The sequence below is a fragment of the Pteronotus mesoamericanus genome, unplaced genomic scaffold (assembly GCF_021234165.1).
Source record: "Pteronotus mesoamericanus isolate MK-2021 breed Mesoamerican mustached bat unplaced genomic scaffold, CSHL_Meso_final contig_73, whole genome shotgun sequence".
NCBI lineage: Eukaryota > Metazoa > Chordata > Mammalia > Chiroptera > Mormoopidae > Pteronotus > Pteronotus mesoamericanus.
Window position 1 is genome coordinate 34413426 of NW_026555245.1, and position 27407 is coordinate 34440832.

A 27407-nucleotide genomic window follows, 5' to 3' on the forward strand; every position below is an offset into this window, starting at 1 on the left:
CTGCAGGATTTTGGTTCTAGGACTCCATGTGGATAGCCAAATCCTCAGATGCTCAAGTTCCTCACATAAAATGGTTTAGAACAATGCATACTATCGACCTTCTGCATACACAGATTCCCAACTGCATGCTGAAAATACTGCTTTTGATCCCCAGCTGGTTGATATGAAGGCCAACTATATATTCATGGAAAAATATCTGCATGTAAGTAAACCAGTGCAATTCCAATCCATGTTGTTCATACTCTGGTTTCTCTTCAGATCGTATAAATCTTTCGCCTTTTACCAATCCATGTTGTTCAAGGGTCAACTGTACTTCTGCAGGTTCTGACAGTGCGGGTTGGTGTGGTCTCCAGGTGCTATCACACTGTCCCAGGACAAACTAGGCCTTGAGGTTTTTGGCAAGGGTTGGGCTAAAAAGCATTTCTCACCTGCTGCAGAATGTGTCTTTCCCTCAACGTCATTAACCTTCTGTGAAGCTCTACCAGTTCATCTAGGTACGCCTGAAAGAGAAGAGCATCCCCCAAGAATAGGCATGTTAGGAAGCAGTTAAAAATAATGGGAATAAATAAATAAGAACATACAAGGAGCAACTAGAGATTCCCCATTCTTCACCAGCCTGGCTGTATGGACTCTGTGCCCAAGGCCACTTAAGGTCAAATCTCTCTTGGCCGACTATTACCTTTATCAGGCCAGCTTTTTTAAAAGGGAGCAATTCTTGCACTTACTTTCTTTCAACAAGATTCAAGTGTACAGCCTCACTACTCCCAACAATTCCTCTACAGAGAGAAGGGGAAGTCAATGATAAATTGCAAGGTATTGAAGTCTACTTTAATTTTTTTAAATTCACTTGTCTTAGAAGCTTTTTAACTAAGAGAAAAAGTCTTAAGTTTGAACATGGAAGTATCTGTGCACGCTACCAATTATTTCATGACAAATTCTTAAAATAAAAATAAAAAAGTCTCCCCAGTTACCAAACATATCTAACATTGCTAATGAATAGCAAATGAAAGAATAGAAGAATGTCTTACGAAAAATAGAGATTACTATCCAAATTAGCACGTGGCTTGTTAAGAGCTTCCCTGAAAAGGCAGAGGTGGCCTCTCCTTCCATATGCTCAGACCCATGAGTCTTTGTTAGCATAGCTGCATGGGTGTTCCTACCACTATCTGCAATGAAGGCAGAGGAGAGGTCTGTGAAGCATTAGCCAGGCCTGCACTGACCCTGTAAAACACCTCAGGACACTGCACACACCAGGAGACTAACCCCCAGTAGGTCTTGCAGTCAGATTTCAGATTCATGACACACACTTGGGAAAGGCACAGTGCCCTAGGGTCAGATGTCCTGCTCACTTATGTCTGAGATGCCTTCACCCTCTAACTCTACCACACGTCTCTTACCTCCCAGTTCAATGTGCCTGAAATCCCTGGGCAATGCAGACATCAGGGAAAATGGTAGCACGAAGCCAACCTTAATACTGGAGATATAAAGAAGACTTGGAAAATAAACTACTCTCGGGCACGTCTGATGAAGACAATGAAAGGAGAACCAGCCAGGATGATCAAGAGAATGACAAAGAAACAGAGGACATGTCAGTGCTGCAGCAGTGAGAGTAAAGGACTAGAAACCTACCTTGTCACATTCACCATTCTTTATTTGCTTATCTGATTTACTTTGCTTTATTGGACTTTTCACTTCAAGAATCTAGGGATCCAAGAGAAAAAACACTGTTAAATTTGATTTCAGGTACTTCTCAGCTAGCCAGCCACCTAAACAATGGCACTTACAGATGAAATGTCATCCGATAACATCATTTTCCAAATAGATTTCTCTTCCATACATTTTCTTTCTTCTCTTCTAATCTTACTTTTTCTTGGAAAATAAACTACTTATATCTAAAATGCTGAGTCAGAGCAATAGAAAAATCTTAAAAAGTCGACAATAAGGAAATTGCTCTAAGCTTCCAAGGCTGCTGCTGCTTTGTGGCAACACTCACATATGTGTACAGCAGCTGAGTTATACTGGGTTATAGTTCTCTCAGGCAAGAATTTTCTGCTCTTTTGGGGACCAGTGCTCCGTACACTAGAGATCATAAAACAAAATTTCAAACGCTTGTTTTAGTACCTGACTTTCGGATTCTAAAAATTACTCAAATCTACTAACTCGATATAGCTTTGGAAATAAAGAGGGCCATCGGTGACACTTGGGAACATTGGTTGCTCCCAAGTTGGGATCCTCCAAATCAAGAAATAAAAAGCCAGGACTATCTTCTGTGTTTCCAGAAATGCTGTCCTTACCCATGATACAACGTGAGGTGCCTTTCCTTTCATCGAACTGATTACAGCTTAGATTTTGAGCAGTAATTCTGCATACTCTTTGGAAGCTTCTCTGGGGAGCTAGGTTTCTAATTAATAAAAATAAAACCCAAACTATTATTTAATAAATACAGTTGATTTAATAGAATCATCATAATTGAAGATTATGAGGAAAATATTTTTAAATGGCCCTTGCTAAAAATGACTGAAAACCACTGAATTTATTGTTGAGTATTTACAAATGTATATAAATATAAAAAGCAAAGTAATTTATCTTTTTCATTATAAACTCATTAGTGAGTTGTTATAATCTGAAACTAATATTAAGGTTGAAAAGGCCAAATAAAGCATACTTAAGAAGTCTCATGCTTCTACTGCTCTTCGTTTTATCCATTCTTTGTTCTAACACGTGCGTGCATGCGCGCGCACACACACACAAATCACAGTTCTGTTCAAAGGTCTACCATATTTCATACCACAAAGAAGATTTTTTAAAATTAGTCCACTTTTAATTTGTGGTGTAAAGAGCCCTGATTGTACTCAGAAACCTAAGTTCATATCATTTAATATGTTGGGGCCTCAAAAAATGAGATGAAATGAGAAAGATGAACAAGATAATGTCCAGATACTTAGCTGTAGAATTTTATACTACTGAACATTTACCTTTCAAAGATAGGACTATGACATTCTAGAAAAGAACAAATGCTTCTAGTAGGGTACATATTTCCTTTGACTATAGAATAATGCATGGGTAAGAAGTGAGCTTCTTTCTAATAGGGTCTTTCCTAAGAGTAACCTTTATTCATTTTTAACATTAAGATAAACCAAATGACCAGTTTGACCAGGTTAACTTAACAGTACTTTCGGCAATGCAAGGAAATTACTTAGTAGCAAAAGCAAGGCAATCATTTTTTTTAAAAACATGGTCCACTATAAGGGAAACCAAACACCCCATTACATTCAGAATTTCCTTCTCTCTATTGTTGTTGGAAATGAGACCTCAAGGGAAAACGCCACGCTCAGAGACCTAGGAGTAAGTAGGTCAGTAGATGGCACTCCTCGCCAACTCAGATAGCGGGCTGGGCAAAGCAGAGACAGTCTGCTGAGATTTCAGGCAAGAGAAACAGGGCCTGCCTGCTTGCCTTGTGCATTAGAAAACTGAATTTTGTTCCCATATCCCACCGTGCCCACCCCCCCCACCCCCCACCCCTGCTTCCATCCCCAACTTACTGCACACAAGGGGTCAAAATGACTGAGAAACTATATAGTTGCAATGGAACTTTGCTAACTAGGCTTAGTGAGTTCTACCACCTTCTCATCAAAGCAGAAAATAGGACATTGTGAGGCGCTTAAGTCCCACCCTACACATTCCGTAAGTGCTACAGCACAGAGGGCCAAACTACATTGAAATCCTAGTTTCTTTCTTCTGAAGCTGCAGTGGCAGAAACAAAAGCTCCGGGTGTCAGTGATCCGCCTCAAGTTACTGAGTGGCTGCCCAGAGAGGGCTCAGTTAATCTTCCTCCTTTGATCTCTCCCTGCTCCAAAATAAACAGCTTTGTCAAAACCTCATTCAGAGAGAGCTGAGCCATGCAGTAGACAATTGTTTTATTTATGATCATTTCTTATCTTTAAGGAAACGACTCCAGAATATAAAAGTACACCACCTTGTCTTCCACAGGCTTATTTCAAACCAGTTTAACTGGATAGTCTTTAATTTCATTCAATGTGCTTTGCAGGCTGATAGGTGATTTATGATATTCTGAATATTAACTCAGGCCCAATGGATTACTTCCTTCCTTCAAGGCCCCTCTCTCCTCCTGCCCATCCATACCCTCAGTCAAAAAAGGATCTGAAATTTTGATCTTGTTTGAAATTCACATAAGGAATGTTTGAAGTGAAAAAAAAAATTCTGGGTAAAATAGCATGGCACTCACTATTATTCCTTATTACGTTGTATGTACTGAGGGAAACAGCCACCCAGACTGCAGAGATACATCGTTTGTACGTGTGGCAGTCTCTGAAAATAGAACTGCGATTAGTTGCACTTCTATCCTTAATCTCAGGATACGGACTGAGAAGTAAAACTTCAAGAATATTATTTGTCTCTATCCCTCCCTTTATGAGTTCTGACAACTCAATTATTCAGCAGATGGATTCTCCACTGATAGGTCTTTCATGTTAATGATCATTAGTTGCTCCTAACAACACTCAGGTTAATTACTAGCTTTGTTGACATGTGGCTGTCTCTCCATTCACTTTTTTTTTTTTTTTCAATAGTTAGAAAGTATTTGATTCAATTAGCACTTTCCCTCTTCCCTATTCCCTGGAAGATTTAAGAAAAGGTCAGAAAAGCTCAACTTTGCCTGGTAATTTACAGAAACTTGAGATATCATTATTAACTTGCAGACAGAGAACAGGGAAGGGGTATGAAAGAAGGAAACTCAGAGTCTTCCTGTTTCAGTTAAATCTTCCTAGATATTTTCATCTATTTTATTTGATGTGAAACTGCAGTTAGTCACACACCCACACTCAAATATAAGGCTAAAAATACATTCCAGGGTGAAATAGGTAAGTGCCGGCCTCCAGACTGAAATAATTTTTTTACTATTTCACTTCGTCAGTGTGAAGAACTAAGGAAGATGACTAAAGAGACTAGAAAGTTTTTAAGAAGTCCTAAGAACACTGATTTAAAGGGATAGCATCACACCTGACCTGATGCAGGTGATCTGGGAGGTTGAGAAAACAATACTATACCAAGTTTTAAAAATCCTTTCTTGCTCTCAGTTCTAAGATATAGCTCCAAGGAGAGAAGCACTCTTGTGGTACATGTATTTTCTAACCTCAACTAGCTAAAAGTGAAAGCATATGGACCTTCCTATTATGCTTATACGTGCATGGAGAAAGTGACATATAATTGAGTATTCCTGACAGACTGATGATTCACATGTGTGAAGCTACATTTGTTGAATAAACATATGCCAAGGAACCAGTGGTATGCTATTTAATAGGATAGAGTAATTTTTACCCTCTCCAGATAAATGATTGTATTCATTTTTGTTCTTGTTTTGCTAGACATGTTAAAAAAAAGTCTGACAAAGAATTCAGACCCTTCCTGAAGCCAGGATCAGCTCAAGACTGCCCATTCAGGCAGGGTGCAGGGACAGCTACTAGATTTGAAGGGCAGGAGAGGAGCTTCTTGGAGCTGCATTCATTAGCAAGTACAGCCTTATGCCTGACTAGGAAACCTGCTGAAGGAGCCTCACGACGGGCAGGAAAACACAGCGTAATGCCCTTTGCTCCTGGCACTGCTGCCACTGCCTATAAAAAAAGCTTAATTCTACCGTGTTACATGCTGGAAGCCAAATAAGTTTAAACTGTTTATAAAAATATAGGTAAGGTCCAAATTCTACTCTTTTGCCAGCTCACACTGAAGCACAAATTTACAAAAGAATTCCAAGTTATCCAGTTAGCCAGCTCAGGGCTCTTCTCAACTGGTTGGTGACGATGGCTATGCCCTGAGCCTTCTTCATTTTCCCCTGAACTGTTTCGTTTGTGGTTCTGGGCAGTCACACCAGAGGTGAAAGCTGGCTGGGCCTTGGGCATGGTTGGCACTGGAGATGGGGAAATGTGTGAACTACAGGGAGATAGGATAAAGAAAGAGGATGCACCAATGCCTTGAACAGCCAGCCTGTAACAGATGTTAAGGTTGGGCTAGCACTCATAAGCAGGATGCAAAGAAACAGCAGTTAACTGTAATTGGTGAGGTAAAGAACACTGATATTATTTCTACTTGAAAATAAAGGCTTTAAGATGTAGATAAACACCATAAATGAGGAAATTTAAGTTTTAGGAGACCTTTGCTTATGCTGAATACAAAATTTAAAAAGGAAAAGCCTTCAGTTAGAAAAATCACATTTTCCTAATAAAACAAAGATCACCAATGCGAGGGCAAGGCCATTTAAAATTGTAGGACACCTTTGAAACAGAATAATTTTAGAAAAATGCAGTTCCTTATATCAAATTAATAATATTCATACAGTAAGTTGAATTGAGCAATTATTGTAGAGGTCACCAAGAATCAGTCTAAACAAAGAGAAGAGAATAAGCTTTGGTAATGAGTATCCACTCAATGCACAATGAGGCTTTTACAATACTCATGATATTTGAAAATAGTTGATTTTAGTATTTAAAATATCCCAATCTTAATCATTTGTTTAACAAAAGCTCTTCATCACAGCTTTCAAAAGCTTTTGAAGTTCTGCCTAGACCTTACCCAAGCGTCGACATTCTCAGTTGCTATCAAATTAATAAGCTTTCCTTTAGCTCAGATTGTAACAACAATGATAATGACCATTAACTACTCTGCTTTTGTTAACAATTCCCTACATTCCCAAGTGATGATCCTCTTTTCCTGGATAAGCACACAGAGGCAGAGCACCTATAATAATAAACTTCTGCCATCAACTGAGTGCCAGGTAGGTGTGAGGCACTGCCTTGTGCTCTTCACATATATGATTTATTATCTTCCTAAGAACCAGAAAGGTAGGTATTAATATCCCCATGTACAGATGAGGAAACTGAGGATCAGAAGTTAAAGTTAATATCCCACAAGTAAATTACCGTCTACTAGTAAAAGCAAATAAACAGGCTTTATACAAGCCTAAGAGATCCTATCTTTTTAATTCATTACCTTGCCTAATTACTGCTGAGGGGAAAAACAGAAATCAAGAGTAAATGGGCAACACTTTTTGTAACCATCCCTTCTTGCATCCATATAATTAAGCCATTCAATAAAACACACTTTTATGACAACAGAACTTTACTTATCCCTAACTATGTGTTTATTTCTAAGGTTGTATACTCCCATTTATCTGAGGTAAATTTAAAATAAAGGGGTAAAAAATTTTGTGTGCTTTGTAAAATGATCACATCCAGTACCTTGAACAGTGCAAGCCCAGTGATTTACCTGGTTGTTGTTGGTTTTTAATAAGGGTGGCGGGGGTTCGTGATGTAGGGGTGAGGAAGCAGAACTGCTTTCACTGTCGCTGCCATCACTTAAGCTAACTCTGAAAACAAACAGAGAGAGGTCATATGTATCATCACAGGCAATTCTAATGTCTATGGAAACAAGTGCAGACAGCAAAGTATCTATATACTCTAAGCACTGAATACCTGCTTTAATTTATACAACCACTAACACACGTTGACACTTGGACCTGGAAGTGTGTTGTGTTACCTGCTATTTCTCATTTAATGATCTCTATTTCACAGATGAGGAAACTGAGACTAGGAGAGACAAGGTCACTGACCTAGGGTCATAGAGGTAAAAGTGGGTCTTCTAGGATTCAAACCCAAGCAATGTAACCCAATGCTTGTGCTCAGCCACTACATTTAGTGGTCTCATTTACTCATTTATTTCCCTGCTCTAGTTCCACCTATGTTCTATCATCAAGCACGTCACCCAAGCTTGCAGAAGGTCAAATAAATTAGTCTATAAATTACTACCTTTTATTTCCCTTTCCCCTGTCTCCTTGCTACAAATTTTATAAATATGACTAAAATACAGGCTTCAAGAGTGGATTGCTAAGAAGAATGGACAACAGCCTTCAAGAGTGGCCTGTTAGGAAGAACGTGAACAACAGGCCTGCGTGACTGACAGCTCAGGGGACATCTGAGGATGGGATGAGTGAAGCTCATCATGCTAGATTCACCACAAACCATTTCTGCTGTGTAACAAATTATTCAAAACTGTCCCTCGGTCTGTACACTTATATAATTCATTGGGAAAATACTACAGCAGTTAGAAAAACTGCTTTAGAAAAATACAATGGTATATTTCAACAACAAAGGATAATAAACATATTGCCCTCTCCCTTATTTCTTTCTTTTCAGAACAAAATGAAATTTTCTTCTAGCCAAACAAGGAGACATTTCTTTATTCTACTCTGCTGAATATATGTTCCCCTTCAGAAATGTCCTTCGGTGTTTGCTTCTTCTCGCTGGTTATGTAGTAACCTAACAATATTCCCAGAAACAGAAACCGCTTTAGAAATCCAGATAGTTTTTCTCTGGCTCTGAATAGACAATCGCATTCTAGGTCTATTATATATTCAGATAGACAGGATACAAGATAGAAAATGAAGGATACACTGGGACATCCTTCTAGCAAAAACTGATGGAATTTGTTTTTCTTAACTAAATTACATTAATGAAGTGTTCAGTTGAAGCACTGCTTTAAAATGCTTCTTGACTGAAGTGGAAGGCTGAGTATTTAAACTGATTAAACAGTTGAGACTTCACAAGTGCACTGAAGATCAAATGTTACACTGGTGTTGCTATGCTAACAGTACATGTCAGGGAAAAAACAAGGGCACCTCCAAAAACATGTATCACATTGGACAACTCACAAATGACTACAATCTGACCCACACTGACTCAAGGGATGGGACAGTAAGCAGGTGGGCAATAGCCAATCAGAATATCTAGATCTTCCAAATAATAACAACTTGAGTAGTTGTCTAAACAGGTCATGCATTTTTCATCAGCTAAAATTGAGAGCAGCCAGTGGTCAGGATTTTGGTTGTTATAAATATGCTCCTGCCCTCCAAGTTTCAGTCCATTCTAAGGTCTTTTTGCCCTGTAAGTTTCCTTCCTGTCAAATTAAAGACTTCTAAAGGGATATGTTATAATGCCACAGCCATAAGGTTCCTTATTTTTTCCTATTTAAAATTCATACAGAAAGTTGAATTTGGGTAGACAAGGTGGAGAAAGAGGTACTGAGTATGGTCATAAGGAGAAATTGACAGATCTGATGGGATATATATGATAAGGGACCTCTTCCAAAAGGACAGTAAGAAATTACCAAGTAGGAAACAGTTTGTCCAGTTTGGGTTCAGATCACATCCCTTTTAGGAACTGTAGGGCCTTCTAAATTGTAATGAATAATTGGAAAAGATTTAATGAATTATATTATAAATGTAATTGGATTTTAAGTTCAAGTAGATTCATATTTTTTTCTACTCAAAACACATTAAAGTAAGCATACCTATTTGTTTTCCTCGTGAAACAGAAATAAAATCCTCAAGGCAATTTCAAGCTGACTATTAATTATAAGTGACATGAATTACCATCTTATAATGTGGAATTATGCCTCACAGCATTAAAGCTACTTAAGGAAACTAATTGTCAGTGTACTTAAAAGGAATTTATTTTCTGGAAAACACACAGGTGATCCTAGCTTTAATTAGGTCACACATAATTCACTAAAGCCAATTATGTATTTCTAACTACAAACAGCAAACATTTCCTCAAATTCTAAGACTACCTACAGCAATGGATCCACACAAACTATTCAAATGTAAACAGAGTCTATTTCAGCAATCAGGCCTGTCACCTTGGCATATACTTTCAAGAACAAGGACTTCTAACGGGACCTTTTCCTATAAAATTTTTTTGAAAAACCTCTCCTTTCTGATAAAAGGGATAAATAGTTCTCTGGAGAGGTGAATACAAGCCTGCCAAAGTGCCCCAACTTAAAACGAATGTGACCATTTACTCCCACTATTTTGGTGTTTCACACCTTATCTGTGGTTGCGCTATTAGGTCTAGTAAAAAGGTATCATTCTATCACAGAGAAGAACCCTTTTCCTTCCAAGACACTCACTCACCTGCGACTTCGACTGCCTCCTCTATTTACAGGTCTCTCCATTTCAGAATCATTGTCATTATCCTCTGCCTCATCTGATTCCTCCTCATTGTCATCGGAATGCAGATCTTTCATTATAGACCTTAAAGGACCTGAGTAACAACAGTGAACCAGAGGCAATCAGACATAGTACTTTAAACACACCTAGCTGCAATAGGCATGGGGGAATGCTCACTAGCACTGAACACTGGTTAAAAATAACCGTCATATATATATTTATACAATTTACAAGACAAATTTGATAGTTTCTGGAATGAAACATCTAACAAAACTCTATTGTTTTCATATTAGATGCCCCAAAATGTTTACTAGAAAAGCTCTATTTTCTAGGCAATTTTTCTCTGTATTTGTCTTCCTTAAAATAAAAAAATTACCCCTAAAGAGAAACAGAAAGATCTATAAGTAAATTGAATGATTTGTCAGGTTAATCCATGTATTGAAAAGTTGAGACTAATAAATCACCATGGTTGTAACTTGTTCTTGGCAATGCAGCCTTTGTGTGGTAGTTTTTGATCTATTAAGGTTTAGCTGTTCCTTTTATTTCGAGGTCAATTTCAGGTCAAGCAAGCATTTCAGTCAAGTTCAGATTATAAAGTATTTCAATTCCAGGGTATAACGTCCTATCTCTGATCTTCATATTGATCTTGGACACAAGGTCTAGTTACAACAATGTTATGCAGCCAATTTTTAATTTAACTTTTAAAGAAATTCCTGGCAAAATACCAGCATATATTTACATAAATAAGACCATATAATAAATCAGGTGCCCAGAAAATTCAAGAGAGTGTCCAGTATTAGGTGGAAGAAAAAAATCAAGTCATAACTAATTTTATTCTAGAATAGGACAAAACTGAAAAAAAGAAACCCACAGAAAAACTCATTTGCGTGGCTTCTTTTTACTTTACTACCTAAATGCAATGAAAACAAGATAGATAATTTTAACCTTAACTGAAGAGATTGTAAAAAAATCAAGAAAGTGTGAGAGGCCTTTCATTTTAGATTAGGCAAGTCCTGAAGTCTAATCTAGTAGGAATATCTGAGCTATCACTGAGTTCTAAAATAAGTGCTGACTCTGCAATCTCATATTCTTCAAAGTCCAAATTTCTCTTCTTTTGTCATTGGCTTATACCTTTGGAAGTCAGTGGAACAAGAAATCTGAATAGTCTCAATGATCTTTTTTTTTCCCCCTGGAAGCTTAGCCTTAGCCCAAACACACACAACAATTTAATTCTTTTCAAAACATACAAGGCCAGAAGGAATTCAGTGTGGTCAATGAAAACGGTGAGATACAACATAATGCTCAAGAACAAATTATTCCTTGATATTACTCCTCTTTTCATTGAATTTTTTAAAAAGGGCCCCATATTTGAAGATTTTTCCACACATAAAAGTGGAAAATATATTTAGTTAATTTTTTGGTTTAAATCTCTTTTAAAATTTTCTTAAAATTTAAATTTCTGAGTTTGCAAAGCAAAAAATATATATATTTTTTTTACAGACAACAAATTACACTTGCTAAAGAAAAAGCCTTATTAATCTGTAGAAAAATAAATAAAATGAAAGATATTCAGGAGGGAGAGTAAAAACCTCTCTTTCCATGTCAAAACCTCTCCAGTCCAGCTTTGCTATTGTATTTCCTTTGGGAACTCCCTGGAATGGGCTGTGTCTATAATCCTTTTGTAAAATGGGACTCTGATGGCAGGGACTGGAAAAAGGGGAATTTCTAGAGGCTGGTCTCATACATCAGAACAATACTCAAGTGCATTCCTGAGGGAAATAAATACGACTACCATAAAAGCCAAGTTATCATTCAAATAATAAAAAAGTAGAAAATAGGCCATAAATCAACTCATTAAGACATTTTATGAGAAAAATGTCTCCTAGTTTGCCTGGGAGATGTTGATACCTTGTTGCCTCGTCTGGGACGGTGTGAAGCTGGAGCTGGAGCTGGAGCTGGAGCTGGCAGGACTGGGTTGTTCAGACTTTAAAGAAGAGAAAGGCATCATCAGTATATTTACGGTATACCGCATATCTAGAATTAAAGGCAATACTGTTGCTCAAGAATATTTTGCTCTGCAAAAACAGCCTGACACTGCAAGCAAAATGACAACACATCGCATTACGTCAAACACACTAACCGTAGAGAGTCAGGGTGTCCTTTTCATTTTGTCTACCATATTTTTACTAGATGTAGAAGCCTGAATATAAACTCAAGGATAAAAAGATAAACACCTGAGTGCTACATGAAGAAAGAACCTGGCTTTGATTTCACTCCTATGTTTACAACTGTTCAGGTCTCTTTCTAAAAGATACCTTGATCACCGTTTCTGCAATGTTTGATTGACTCAACTGGTTAGAACATAGTGGTAATGAGGCCAAGGTCATTAGTTCAATCACATTATGAGCCAGTTAATTTCAATCCGGTCCAAGGCCATGACCCAACCCTAACCCCATTCATCCACAGTTCGCAAACGGAGGCCAATGTTCACAAGACCTAGCCAAGTCCCACAAATGAGTCAGGGGGGAAATGTTGCCACTACTTTAAAACAAAACAAAAAAACCTTTAATTCCACACAGCCTATCTGTGCAAGGAGAGCACATCACACACACATACCCCATTCTCACAGTGAATTCTCCGTATCCTTTAATATCTAGAACAAGTGTCATATCCTCCTTGACCCACTAACTCACAGTTCTCTTCCTTCTCCAACTCCACTGAAAACATGGATCATCTCTGTGCTTACCAGACATGCTGCAGTATTATGTATTATGCAGTATTATTCTGATCTGTGCCGTTTCCCTTGAGTTAGATAGCCAGCACTTGAAAAATTGGGGGTTGGAATCTGTCCTGTGCCTCATGTTAGCCGCTCATATTTAGCATAATGTATAACATACAGAAGGCACTCTGTATCTGTGACTGAAGGCAGCACATTAAGCCCTCTGTTCCACCGTCTGCCAGTTTTTGAGACTTTATAGTAGGTAAAAACGGGAAGAGCAAATACATGTTCAGCATTACGCAAAGAAATTGATTGTACTAACACACTTTCAATTTATATATTTAAGGCCAAATTTATTTTAAAATAACTTTAGGTTTATAAATTTGGTTTGTAAGTGTGAGATATATCTATCCCATTTCTAATGTGCTCATAGTCTCAACTACACATTCATGTTATTTATGAAATATTTGAGGCCCTGACTGGTATGGCTCAGTTGGTTGGGCATTGCTCCACAAAGCAAAAGGTCACCAGTTTGATTCCCAGTCAGGGCACATGCCTGGGTTGCGGGTTCTTTCTTCCCCAGTCCGGGAGCCTGTGAGAGGCAACCAATTGATGTTTCTCTCCCACATTGATGTTTTTCTCCCTTCCTTCCCCTCTCTCTAATAAATAAATAAGAGAGAATGGAAGGGAGGGAGGGAGGGAGAGGAAGGAAGGAAGGAAGGAAGGAAGGAAGGAAGGAAGGAAGGAAGGAAGGAAGGAAGGAAGGGAGGAAGGAAGGGAGGGAGGGAGGGAGGGAGGGAGGGAGGGAAGAAGGAATTTGAGATATTCTCCTGTACAGGATACATCATCTCCTTTCTACTTTGCTTAATAGGTGATTGAGTTTATCAAGGCCACATGGAGGACAAATTAAGTGCACAATCAGAAGCCACTAAATGAGGAAGAAAATGTCAATTCTGTTTATATTGCAGTTTCTCTCCACTGATTTTTTCATCTCCCCTCCCAGCACTGAACCCCCACCTCCTTTTCTCCAAACAACACCAAGCTCCACAGGCTCAGACACAAGGAAGCACTTTCAGGCATTCCTAATGTACACTTCACGTCCTCAGGCTGGATGGGAAAACAGGTGTCAGCAATCTACCACTCATTCTGCAGGAAAAGAGCCAGACAGGATCTCTAATGAGCAGCAGGCGGCCCACCAACCCTTCACCACTGCAAGATTTACTTGATATTTGCAGTACAATGTCCTACACATTGCTGTTTGTGGTCCACAAAGAAGAGCTGGTTTACAAGTACAGCCGCCTGTGTGAGGTACTCTTCATTTCTGTTGAGTGGCTCTTCCACTGTGAGGCATAACGGTGAGTTACACAACTGAAAGGGCGTTCAGTTAGCATTTATGTGCAATGCCCAGCTGCAAAACATTTCTCCCGTGGTCTGCACAGTACTCCTTTTCCTCTCCAAGTTGCTCTTTTCAGCCATGAAAAGTGTCTGCAAACGGCATTATTTTGATAGCTCTGGAAACCATCTGGGAGCCGAGAAAGAGGTTTCCTTAGAGTGAGTGGAGAGAGCTCTAATTCCCAATCCTGCCTGACCAGTACACATTTCACTGGGCTTAAAGGAGCCATTCTGCCAGAGTTGTTTGCTAGGAGTGACATTAATTAGGATAGCAAGAGAGTATGGTGGCCATCTCTCCTACTACCCCACGCTGAAGTTGAACCATCTGTCGCATGCATCATGCCAATGCCAAAACCAAACCTGCAAGCCTCTTTTTAGCTTTTTAACCATCAACAAGGTTAATAATTTCACAGTTGCTAACCATTAGAAAATTGACAGAGTAAAAAACATAATATGACAGGAGAGAAAGCCTTTTTATTCAACATTTATCACTAACACTCTTCCTCATCCCCAAAGCATTTGAAGAGGTTTACAATAGAACACACATTAAACAATGAGACTATTAGAGTAGAAAGCTTAATGCAACAGAAGTGGATAGAGAAAGATAAAATGTTGACTGATGAGTAGTAAATGTCCTGGAAGCTTTATGTGACCAGGATAAGGACTTGTGAAATTTTGAAGCTGAGGAGGCCATTGATGAAAGAAGTGATTCTTACTTTCATGGGCATTGGAATCACCTGGAGGATTTGTTACAAAGATGGCTGAGACCCACTCCAGAGTTTCTGATTTAAAAGTCTGGGGTAGGGAGGAGAGCCTGGAGTTCTCCTAAGTTCCCAGGTGATGCTGGTGCTGCTGATCTGCAGACCAACCAAACTTTAAAGAATCCTGGTCAAGGACCCAGACAACAGCCACGGATATGTGTCAGAATCAGTTGGAGGGATTCTTTACATGAAGAGATTCTGATTCAGTAGGTTTGGTGTGGGAGTCCAGGCATGCCTATATTTTAAAAGCTCAACAAATGATATTAATGAAAATTCCAGGTTGAAGAGCACTGACAGTACTGGGTCAATCGCTTCTTTTTTTTTCTAAATGCAAAAAAAAAAAAAAAAGTTTTTGAATACATCTTAAATTTTAGATGGCATAAAGAGGAACAGGCATTGTGAGAAAAATTGGAAACTTATCTATTTATCCAGAGATAGCATTCCTCCATACTTTTCAAAGCGTTTTGCAAGAAAGCACCCTGACAGAACATGGCTGCACTCAATAACGACATTTACAAAGTATGTACAGTCATGTCATGGTGAATAGATTTCAAACTAACCTAAGAGACCAGGCTAAAATTCAAATAATGTTAACTGCTCAAAAGCCATTCTGCTACTAAATGAGGCTCACACAGTCATATTTGATCAGTCTAACAAAACAGGGCTGTAGCTCACTTTAAGTGAAGACTGTATTTTATTTTGTAAAAAATCAGACTTACCCTCCCAAAACACAAATCATGGGTGATTATATAAACTAGGATAAGTTATTTGCTTTACAAAAAATATTCACATAAACAGGGCTAGATTAAGATCTTTATAGACCCCAGGATTAAAAAGATTACGGTATCCTCTTTTCCTTATGTATATATGTGCCAAAATCTAAGCGTAGGGAATTTCAACGATGTTCTAATTTTTCGCCTTACTAATTTGATACTTGCTTTTGAAATATCAAAATTCTCTTTAGATGAAACTAAAAAAATGTTTTGTATCATCTTGCTGATGCTGTAAAACATACGCTTAGCTAACCTATTGAGTAATCAAACACTAGACATGAAGTTACTTTATATGGTGCGCTCCAGTGACAAAAGTATAGGTTTAAGAATCTTAAATTTTATTGCTTGCTAGTGTGTTTTTGGGAAGATTGCTTAAGCATCAGTTTCCTCACAGAGTGAGAGCACTGGACCTCATGTAGAGGTATTAAGTTTATATAATAAAGTAAAACCTCCTAGCCTACTGCTGCTGTAATAGCTAATCGATATTTGCTTGCTACTATTATTTACAACAGATCAAACTCCTCTGTGGCCTAAAACAAGATATACCTTTACTACCAAAACAATGGGCCTATCAAGATTTGCAATGAAATTTTCAACATTAAGTGGCTACGCAAAATCATTTTGTAATGGATTTTCTACGGAGGATTACTTTTGTCCAAGACAAGAAAGAAAAACCACATGTTTACAACTCCTAGAAGTTAAGTGCTTCAAATGAGAACACCTGTCAAGGTGGGTCACAAGAGAATGGTTGTAAAATCTGGCATTGTTCCTTACACTGAAAACAGACTTCCTCCTTAGGTAATCAGAAGACAGAATGTTGTTTCATCTTTTCCAACTATATTTATAAACAGAATTTCAACTTGATTTTTAAAACAATCAAAATTAAAAGCAGGGAGAATAGTATATATCTTTCGTTGGGGGAAAGAGGATAATATAGTACAAGTTGATAGACACATTGTCCCATTTTTTTTCCCATAAAACTTATACCTTGTTTAGACAAAAAATAAACATGCAATAAAGATTATCTTTTCTTTGCACAATATCCAGAGACTTTGTCAAGGATGTGTACTAGTCAAAGAAGAAGACACAAATATAGGACTTCATTTACTTTTCTGTTCAGTTTTCATAAGTGATTGAAGTAATAGGTTCTGGTCTTTCCTTTATTAAAAATTATAATCATCTGACACTTTTTTTTGCCTCACATTAAAAAAAAATCACTTTAAGGACAGATGTTAACTAAATTTAATTGTGGCAATCATTTCACCATTTATACATGTATGAAATCACTGTTATAAAATTAAATTAATATGTCAACAGTATCGCAATAAAAATGAAACAAAGACTACTTCATTTAGTTTTTCTTCTATAAAATACTTAAGATAATTGACAGCTGGGGGAGGTCAGGGCGTGGAGGGATTGAGCAAAGAGGAAAAGGGACTCATGGTCATGGACAACAGTGTGGTGATTGCGGTGGGGTGGGAAATATAAGGGAAATGAATGGTAATGGAAAAAATGCAATAAAATAAAAATATACATTTAATTATAAAGAAAAATAACACATAACAAACACCCATTCTAAACAATTGTGGAAAACGTTCTTCCTATAAATGCACTCTACTTACCAATTCATTTAATAGGCAATATGTTGTGAGAACTATGTCAATAAAAGTTAGTTAAGGTGAAAGTTAAGCAAAGAAACAAGTATTGAAAAGTTATAAAATAAGCTTAGGTTGAGTTAATCTGAAAAGATCAATGCAAGAGTGAACTGTCAAATGCTAGAAAAAGGAGAACTTTTATCTTCATTTAGTTTTACATTAATAATTGCTCCAAAATAAACATGCTAAAAGTACAAAACTTTATATACAAAGGTATATGAAAAAAAGATTGGGCAAACATCTGTCAGTAACTCTAACCTCTTAATATATCTTTGTGTAGCTTTATCTTATTCTTTATTCCATTTGCTCTGCTATGAGAAAGGGAATTGTTATGGACCAAATTGTCTCCTTCCAAAATTCGGATGCTGAAGTCCTAACCTCCATGTGATCGTATGTGGAGAATGGGCCTTTGGACCTCCCAAAGGCCTCCCAACGGCCAATATCGCTGTATTTTGCCGTGTGTAATGCGCACTTTTCTGCCTAAATTTTTGAGAGAAAATAATGATGCACATCATACATGGGCAGTACTAATTCCATACCTATATAAATGTTTTAAATTCTTTTCACTATGCTTATGTGTTAAAAGTGTAACTCTAGAAAGCAATGATGATATCCTATTCAAAATAATACCCTGGAATATGATAATAGGTTTTGTTTCTAAATATAAATAAATAAATTAAAAAATTAAAATCAAAGATTTTTTCCCTGAAAGTTTGGGCCAAAAACGTGGGTATGCATTATACACGACAAAATATGGTAGGTTTAGATGAGGCCATGAGAGTGGGTACTTCATGATGGGATAAGTGTCCTTATTTAGAAGAGACACCAAAGAGCTTGCTCCTTCTCTTACCCCTCCCATATGAAGACAGAGGGAGAAGGCAGCCAGCTGCAAAAAAAAAAAAAAAAAAAAAAAATCCTCACAGGTGACCCAAATCAACTAGCACCTTGCTCTTAAGACTTCCCAGCCTTCTGAACGGTAAGAAATAAATTCCTGTGGCTCAAGCGGACTAAGAGAGAGAGACACACATTTTTTTCTCCCCATTTTATTGATCATGAAACTGAAGCACGATAAGATTAACTGATCTGTGGGTAATATTTAGGTGGATTAGAATCAAGTTTTCTAACTTCTAATCTAGTGCTCTTTCTACGATACCTATTAACTTTGAAAAGTGCCATTAAATTATAGCAGTTCTGAATACACTAACAGTCATACTTATAACACTAGTGTTAGGGAACAAAGTTTTCTATGTCACTATGAAAGATGTACTGAACATGCCATCACCCATAAGGGACATCTTGTGATGGGCACCCAAATCAAATCAGTAGAAAAACAACATACTTCATCCTTGGATCTGAATGTGTCTGTATCAATTGCTTCTAACATTTGTCCAATTGCTACTACAATGATCCTGGTTTCTTACCTCAGTAGTTCGATAGTTTTGTTTTAAAAAGAAAGGTTCTCCTCTGACTTGTCCTAATCCTCCTGACACTGGCACTGATCAAGAGGACTGACAAGCCCACCAGGCAACACACTACAAGTATTTATTTTATTTTCCTTCAAAGGTGATCTACTCTCTTTTCCCAATTCCTCTATACAATTCCCATAACCTCCAGGTACTTTAAATAATCTAACAACACCTCTTTCTTTGAAAACAAGGTGAAATTGGGGTAAGGACACTGGAATAGGAAATTGAAACCTTTATTGCTAGTCAGTTACTTAAGCCTGTGACCACAGGGATGACACTACATTTCTCTTTGGCAAGCCCTTTCCATTTGTAAGTATTATGACAACTTGGATGAACTTGATGTTAAATTAGAATTATATTTAGCCTCTTGAGGCCTTATATTATCAAAAGCTATTTTTATGCCTGTAATTTTCTGGTAACAGAGCAAGATCCTAAGAATTACACTTCTCTTCTGTTAGAAAACATGTGTTTATTTCTGTTATATTTTCGACTTACAGACAAAGTCATCCTGGATGCCAAGATATCTGGCTTTATACTGAGGTGCCTCTGTTTTTACAAATTCATTTGCTTTCTTTGTTATTATGGTTATCTTCACTATTACTATTAAATGCTGTCATCATTTGTACCCATCACTCTGTCCGAGAACACAAAATCCTATCAGGAAACAAAATGGCCTTGGGGAACAAGGGTCTATAAATCTTTCCATAAGACTTTTTTCCACACTTGGGGATGGCTATAATTTTCTTTTAGCTTCCTCTCTTTTAACAGAAGAGCCTGAAGTCTTTTATCTCTTATCACCAGTTGTACTTTGAAGGCTGCTACTGACTATTGTGGCCAGAACATGTGATCTTTCAAAATACCCAATTGTTGTAAGATGGTGTATGTGCCAGGTGTGTTTTAAAATCACCCCCTTGTTTAGAGCTTTAGGAATGAAAAATCATTTGAAAACAGACCATTTACAGTTGCACCACCTATAAGTGTGTCATTTTTCCTCAAGACTGTGTGCATAAAAATTGAGTGTCACAACGGGTCACTTGTGTGTTTTGAGGGTAGTGGGTAGAGAAGAAAAAAAATTACAAGTGAAAGGGTTTTGAGCTATAATGCCTCACAAAAGGGAAACTGGAAGGAAAAAGTTTCCTGATGAAACTGCCCCATAATTAACTGTTGTTGAAACAGATCAATGAACATCAAAACACCATTGCTCATCAATTAACAATAGGATCCTGAAACTATTGTCAGAACAACTATTCAGTTACTCATGCAATAACCCACCTGTGCAGAGTACAAAAGCTTGACATAATGGAAAAGTATCACTGTATTCCCTCTCTTTATAAGGGCAATATTGAATTGTACAAAGTCCTAAAAAGTACGTTTTATATGGTTATGCGCACAGTTTTGAATTAGAACATTTTAAATAATAAATTAAATTTTTAGAATGAATTCAGGATATTATAAAGGTGGCAATTAATTGAAATAAACTAAAACACAGATACACCCAAAGAGATCATCTTGACAAGATATTTAACTGCATTTCCTAATTAACTTTAGGTCTTTTTAAAAAATGGCTTATTTTAAAATAATGATACAGCATTTGATTGACACCAATAGGATCTATAGATTTACACAAATGTCAGGCAGTTTTATTAATTTTATTATTTATTTTTTTATCCTCACCCAAGGAAATTTTTTCCTTGCTTTTTATGGAGAAAGGAGGGGAAAGAGGAAAGGAGAGAGGGAAACATCAATGCAAGAGAGAAGCATCAATTGGTTGCCTCCCATATGCTCCAAACAGGGATCAAACTTGCAACCTAGGTATGTGCTCTGACTGGGAATCAAACTCGCAACCTTTCAGCTAGGGGATGACACTCTAAGCATTTGAGCCACACCAGCCAGGGCCAGTTTTATAAATTGTAATCTTTCAACAATCTTAGAGAATTTTCCCATCACTGTAACTGTGAAGTTTAGATTTACTGTCACAGCAGCAACATCAATTTCCTTTTTTTTTAATTTGCTAAGACCTTATTTCTGTGATACTTTGACTTCCAAAACAACCAAAATCCCCTGGGAAAAAAGTGTTGATTTAAAACTGTACAATCATTACCAGGTCAAAAATACAACATTTCTCATTATCAGTCTATACAATAAAGACTGTCAATAGCTGCAAGGATTATTTCTTTACAAGTCTTCTGTCTTCCCGATTAAAATAACAGTACATTTTCCACAAAACATCCTTGAACCCCTTCTTCTAGATTAGGTCACTCCAATGTTCCTTGGGTGTTAGTATACACCAGTGACTTTCAAGTTTTTGCATTTCATGGCACACATAGACTAATTACTAAAATTCTGTGGAACACTAAAAAATATATTTTTAGTTGATATGACCCCAAAATATGTATAATTTTGAATCATTCACACTGGACAGCTATTATTGTGTTGGATACTGTCTTTTTTTTTTTTAAATTTGACAATCTAAGGGAAAAGAGACCTGTATCCCTGAATAAATAGTCAGGTACTACATGTTTTAAAAATTATTGTGGCGCACCAGTTGAAAATCTCTGGTATACACACAGAGGGGGTGTGTGTGTGTGTAAAAGATAATCCACAGGAGTAAAAGAAAATAATAGAAACTTTATTCATATTTATTTGGTCTTTTCCTTTTAAATTTTCAAATTTTTATATATGCTTTCTTGTTCATAATATGTTAGTATGGCTATTACTGCCATTTGGAAATATACATATTTTAGGGATATATGCTTCCTAAGACAGATGAGTTTAATACCAACTTTCTAGACAATTATCAGTTTTAATTCTATAATATACCTACTCAAACCTTAATTATACCACATAGATTTCAAATTCTGGAGTGATATGGGCTAAATATACAAGGTATTATTATTATAGTTTCTCAAAGGCTATCCTGATTTTTGTGTTTTTATAGTATTTTATGCTCAAAATTGACCTAGAGGATAAAATTTCAATTTTTAAGTTAAATAGAAATACTATAATAAAGTTCCTTATTACATAAGAGATAAAAATAAATGTATTTAAAAGATTTTAAAGTATGCATAAATGTTAAAACTAAAAACCAACACAAAATTCTTTATATGACCTGCCCCTCTCCTAGGAATTTGAAATTGTCTTTCCTGTGACTCTCTTTGAAACTCTAATTTTATAGTGTTTGCTGAAATTACACAGTATTAAGTGAAATTGAAATTTTGATTAATAGCTTAACATCCCAATATGCTATATTTATATTCACTTCTATTTAAAATGTTAAGTACTAACCAAAAGTTTTAAACCCCTTTATTTTAATGAAAATAAGCTGAAATAGCAAAACCACAGCACATTTAAGAGACTATTCTCACGTAAAAACATAGGAGGTAGGTTTTTTTTGTTTTGTTCTCAATGTACCCTTTTAAAAATGTGGTATTTAGGATCAACACATTCCGCATTAGTAATATTAGATTCTTTTCAAGAATAAGAGGAATGCTACTGCTTATAGAGCTCTGAACAAAACCTACATTTCCATGCACACATCTTACATAAGCCTAACAGTTGCTTTTCTTCATAAATCAATCTATTGTTGTACTTCATAATGAGAAGGCAGATTTACTGCCTTTTACCGCCTTTTCTCACCATCAGAAAGATGCCTATTTGGGTGATATAACGTTTTTCTTCTTCAAGGGTGTTTGGGATTAGGAAGACAGGGGCAAGAACCTTTAACATCTGCTCCCTTCAAGGGAATGACACCTCCAGTTCTCACAGCCAGGATGCTGAAAAGCAAATACTCCTAAGTTGATAAAATTCTCTAACTTGAAGAAGCACAACATTTTAAATACACTGAAGACACATCTCTAAAACACACATTTGGAATTTGAAGGTTATACTGTAAAACTGTAGAACATATCATTTTGATTGCTTAATACTGTAATTCAAATGCCATAAAATCATCATCATATTTAGAACAATAGGAGTTTATAATAAAGACCTTCAATTCCATTATCTTGAATTTTCTCTACCCTGAAAACAAATTTGAAGCACTAGCTGGTAAGACATTAATCATTTGTTATCTCAATATTATACAATAATAACAAAACAGTTTATAATATAGACTTGCATTCTTCTGTCTTTATTTACGTAATTTTATTTTTCCCTTAGGGAGAAATATTTCAGAATCATGAACTCTAGACTTTAATTTAAAAATAAGAGAAAGGCACTTGTCAGAATCTAATTCCTGACCATCTGTCTTTAAAAAAATACACATACACACATTCACCCACTCTAGTGAGGCTAAACATTCTTAGCAAGTAAGTAGATCTTGATGGATCTAAACAGAAGTTTCAGAAACCATAGTTCTACTTTTGGAAACACAGTTATCTTTAAATAAGCCTCATGATTCCTACTAGAATATTCACTCAGCCATAAACTAAAACCAAATAGACACCATCCAAAACAAACAAATAAATAAAGCAGGGCAAGAACTGGATTCAAGAAGAAACCTCTATTTTTGAAGAAAACTAAACTGTCTTCTGTCCATGAATACGGACTATTGCCTAGGTGAGTGAACACTTCTTGTTACTTTGGGCTATCTTTTGTCACTTATGCAATGCTTTCTGACAGTTTTACAGGCTGTTATCCCAAGGACTTCAGTATTTATGACCTTTATTCACTTGGGCTTTCTGCTCTTATCCACTGGTTACTAATCATTAAATAGATTTCTTTTTTATGGGACTGAAATTAGCTAAAAGGATGTCCTTCAACAATGGTAGCTTAGGACAACACCGGCTAAAGAAAGGTCTTCTCCTCGGCCTCTTCCTTGCCCTTCTCAATTTTCTCTTCCTTACAGACAAGTAAATGAGGGTTCAAATCCACGCTATTCAATTAGAGCAACAGCAAATGATTTATAGCATTCTTAGAGGATGGTTTGGAACCATTTCTGAATTGATCCTCAGAAACTCATTCAATTTCAATATTTCAAGAATGATTTAAAGGCCTAAACTTATTTTTAATTTGCATAGAACAAGAGTATTTTCTACTCATAAAGTCATTATTTAGGAAAAGCTCAGTGCTACAAATCTTGCTGTGTATACACATGTGTAAATGTTTCAAATATATATTAAAATTTTTGGAAATTTAGTCCATAATATAGCATTTGACTCTCTTTCTACATAGCAAGGTTACTTACTGCCTTCTTATTTACTTCATTAAAAAGACCATGTGCTAAAAAGCAAGGAGAAAACACAGACTCTTCTTTCCATTTAATTGTATTTGACTTAAACATCTCCTAAGAGACTGATTTTTATCTCATGAACAATGTGAAACATATAATAGATCACATTCTCTTCACCAGCGGGCTACTAGAAACCTGAAGTTGAATTAGTCTAGAAAGTGATATTTTCTTATAAACTAAAAATCTGAAGGAAAGCTTGAAATATCAACATTATTATTCTCATAAGTTTCCTGATAAGCTGAGTAAATTGCACAATTCCCAGAGTGTGGACTGAGCAATGGGGCAGGAAGAAAAGGGAAGGGAGGTGGGAGAGGGGAAAAAAGAGAGGCTAGTCTTGAAGGAACACTAAGGTTTTGCCTTATTTCTTTAGAATACAATTTACTAAATATGACTCTTCCTGGGACAAAAGGGATTTATTATGATCAGATTCCGTTTTCTCTGAAAGTATGCTGGAAAACATTTAAGAAGGAAATATGCAAAAAAAAAAAAGTTTCTTAAACTTTTAGGTAATTCCATGTTGTAAAAAAGATTATGTTCTTCCCAATGAGAAAAACAATTTTAATTTATCAAGATTAGTACTTACATGAAATTACTTTGTCTATGTATAAATAACATTCACTATTTGGACATCACGTGATTGCATTTAATTAATTGAAACCTATATGATAAATTTTCCTTGAATATAGTTCCAGGAAAATTTATTTCTGCCAATGGATGTTCATGTTTTTATATTCCAAATATAAAACTACACAACTCTCATATTTCTCTAGGAAAAAAATGGTAGACCTTACTGCCCATGTGTAAAATTTGCCTAACTCTGGATCAATGCTATATTTTTTAAATTTTGTTACTACTTACCTTAGTTTATATTTGTCCCATATATTGTATCCATAAGCCCAATTCTATTTAAACTAGCATAGAGTACAAACACTAAATAAATTAAAAATTAAATACATGTACATGTACAAGAATTTAAATAGCAATAGTTTTTAGAAAATTAAGATAGTCTCTCTAGAATTATCAAAAATATTAAGGAAACCAAACAAGTGCTGGTGAGGATGGGGAGAAAGGGGAACCCTTTTGCACTGTTGGTGGGAATGCAGACTGGTGCAATCACTGTAGAAAGCAGTATGTAGATACCTCAAAAAAATTAAAAATGGATCTCCCTTTTGACCCAGTGATCCTATTTCTGGGACTATATCTGAAGGAACCCAAAACACTGATGCTCATTGCAGCGTTATTTACAATAGCCAAGATATGGAAGCAGCCCAGGTGTCACACCATCAGTAGATGAGTGGATAAAACAACTATGGGACATTTACACAATGGAATACTACTTGGCTATAAAAAAGGAAGAAAATGTTTTCCTTTGCGACAGTATGGATAGACCTGGATGTAGAACATTATGCTAAGTGAAATAAGCCAGTCAGAGGAAGACAAACACCATATGATTTCACTTATATGTAGACTCTAAAGAACAAACTGAACTAATAAGGAAAATGGAGACAGGCTCATAGATGGAGAGCAGGATGGTAACTGGGGTGAGGGAGGTTAGAGGGTAGAGGGACTGAGCGAAAAGGATAAAGGTCCCATAGACAACAATGTGGTGATTGCTGGGAGGATGGTATAAGGGAACTAAATGGTAATGGAAAAAATACAATAAAGATTAAATAAAATAAAATTAGGAAAAAATATTAAGGAAACATTTTAATGTACAATTAAATGATAACTAATATTTTATCAAATACTCTAGTGGTTAGATGACAAGAGGTGTTCTGTTATCTTTTAGTAAGTTAAGTTTTACACTGTTCAGATGTAAACATCTAAAAATATGTGAATGAAGAAATAAAAACATTTTGGGCATATGGCTTTTCAAAATATAATAAACTGTATAATTATGACAAGGTAGAATAGTATTATTCTTTCCTGAATGAAAAGATTTGTTTCAGGTTAATAAGATATTTAGAAGTCTAACTCTCAGCTTCTCTTAGAAAATAAAAGGTATAATATAATAATTATGAATAGAAAAAAACTTCAATTTTTTAAATATGTATTTCAATAATTCCCAGGTAGATAAAAGTATGTCTAAATACTTTGAATTCAGAGGAAAAGGGTACCTTCTTTTACCTTAAATGACTCAAGGGAAAATGCATATCAGGGCTTCATTATACAATGAAGTATTATAAAACCATACCTCCTCTTTTATAAACATTTTCTCTAATATTTTAAATAATACATTAAGTCATGTTATATGTAAGTCAGTGATTAAGAATTGATAGTTTCCCTGAATTGTTCTGTGTCTTTTCCTGAAATGCTCTGTCTCTCACTGATCAACTCTTACCCCTCAACCTTTCATTACCATGTATAACATCCTAGAAGCTATCTTTTCTATGATGTTATTGCTCACAGTAAATAAACTTTATATTCATCTGGCCTTTAAAAATCAAAAATACAGCAAAGAAGTCCTCCTCACCTTATATAAAAGAAAACAGAGTAGCCCTCAGGAAGACAGAAGTGCCCCAAAGTTCACGTTTGTCTGCAGGGAGTTGAGAGATGTTAAGAATGATCCTCTTGAAAAGAAAGAAGTCTCCTTAGGCACCCACATGTATATTTAGATTAGATTGGCAGTTTAAATGACAGCAAACATATGGTCATGACTTCCCAATTGCTCACTCATCCAGCACACACACCAGGCTAATCAGAAGCAAATATCCACCCCAAACTGTTTTAGAAACTAGCTTCTTCCATCTGATACGACCGTATGTGTGGTAAGCATGCATTCTGCTACAGAGATCAGATGTCAAACACTTTCTCTATCCTAGTTTTCCGGATCTTGAATCACATTGCTTCATTATTCCAGAATATTTCCCTAAAGTAAGTCTGAATTACCAACCTAGGTCCACTGAGTAAACTCCCTGCTCTAGTTTTATGAAGCATGTAGTAAAGCAATGACCATGTAAAGGTTTCAGGACCAGTTTGTTTCATGGGTAGTTAACTGTAAGACAGGCCTATCCTCTCAGTAATAGCACAATTATCCCATAAACAGGGTAAGGTCACTACAGAGGATCACATTTTTTTTTAAAGATTTTATTTATTTTATTTTTAGACAGAGGGAAGGGAGAAAGTGAGGGAGAGAAACATCAATGTGTGGTTGCCTCTTGAGCGCCCCCTACTGTGGACTTGGCCTGCAACCCAGACATGTGTCCTGACTGGGAATCGAACCTGCGACCCTTTGGTTCACAGGCCGGCACTCAATCCACTGAGCCACACCAGCCAGAGCAGGATCACGTTTTCTTGTGCAAATAATGAGTGGCAGAGTTAAAAGACATGGACTTTAAGCTCCTATTCATTACTGGGGCTCCAGTAAAAATTTCAGTTAACACTTCCCAGTAAACA

General features: G+C 36.4%; 1 protein-coding gene across 2 annotated transcripts in view; it reads right to left on the bottom strand.

Moving 5' to 3' along the window:
* MLLT3 (MLLT3 super elongation complex subunit) overlaps window positions 1-27407 on the bottom strand; it is a 260452-nt gene that overhangs the window by 10902 nt on the left and 222143 nt on the right. For both annotated transcript variants that reach the window (XM_054583208.1, XM_054583209.1), the window contains exons 6-10: window positions 11924-11999; window positions 9980-10109; window positions 7279-7378; window positions 1630-1701; window positions 429-500 (exon numbers count right to left, since the gene is read on the bottom strand). In XM_054583208.1, the coding sequence (XP_054439183.1) occupies window positions 429-500; window positions 1630-1701; window positions 7279-7378; window positions 9980-10109; window positions 11924-11999 (450 nt within the window). The remainder of the gene's footprint in view (window positions 1-428; window positions 501-1629; window positions 1702-7278; window positions 7379-9979; window positions 10110-11923; window positions 12000-27407) is intronic.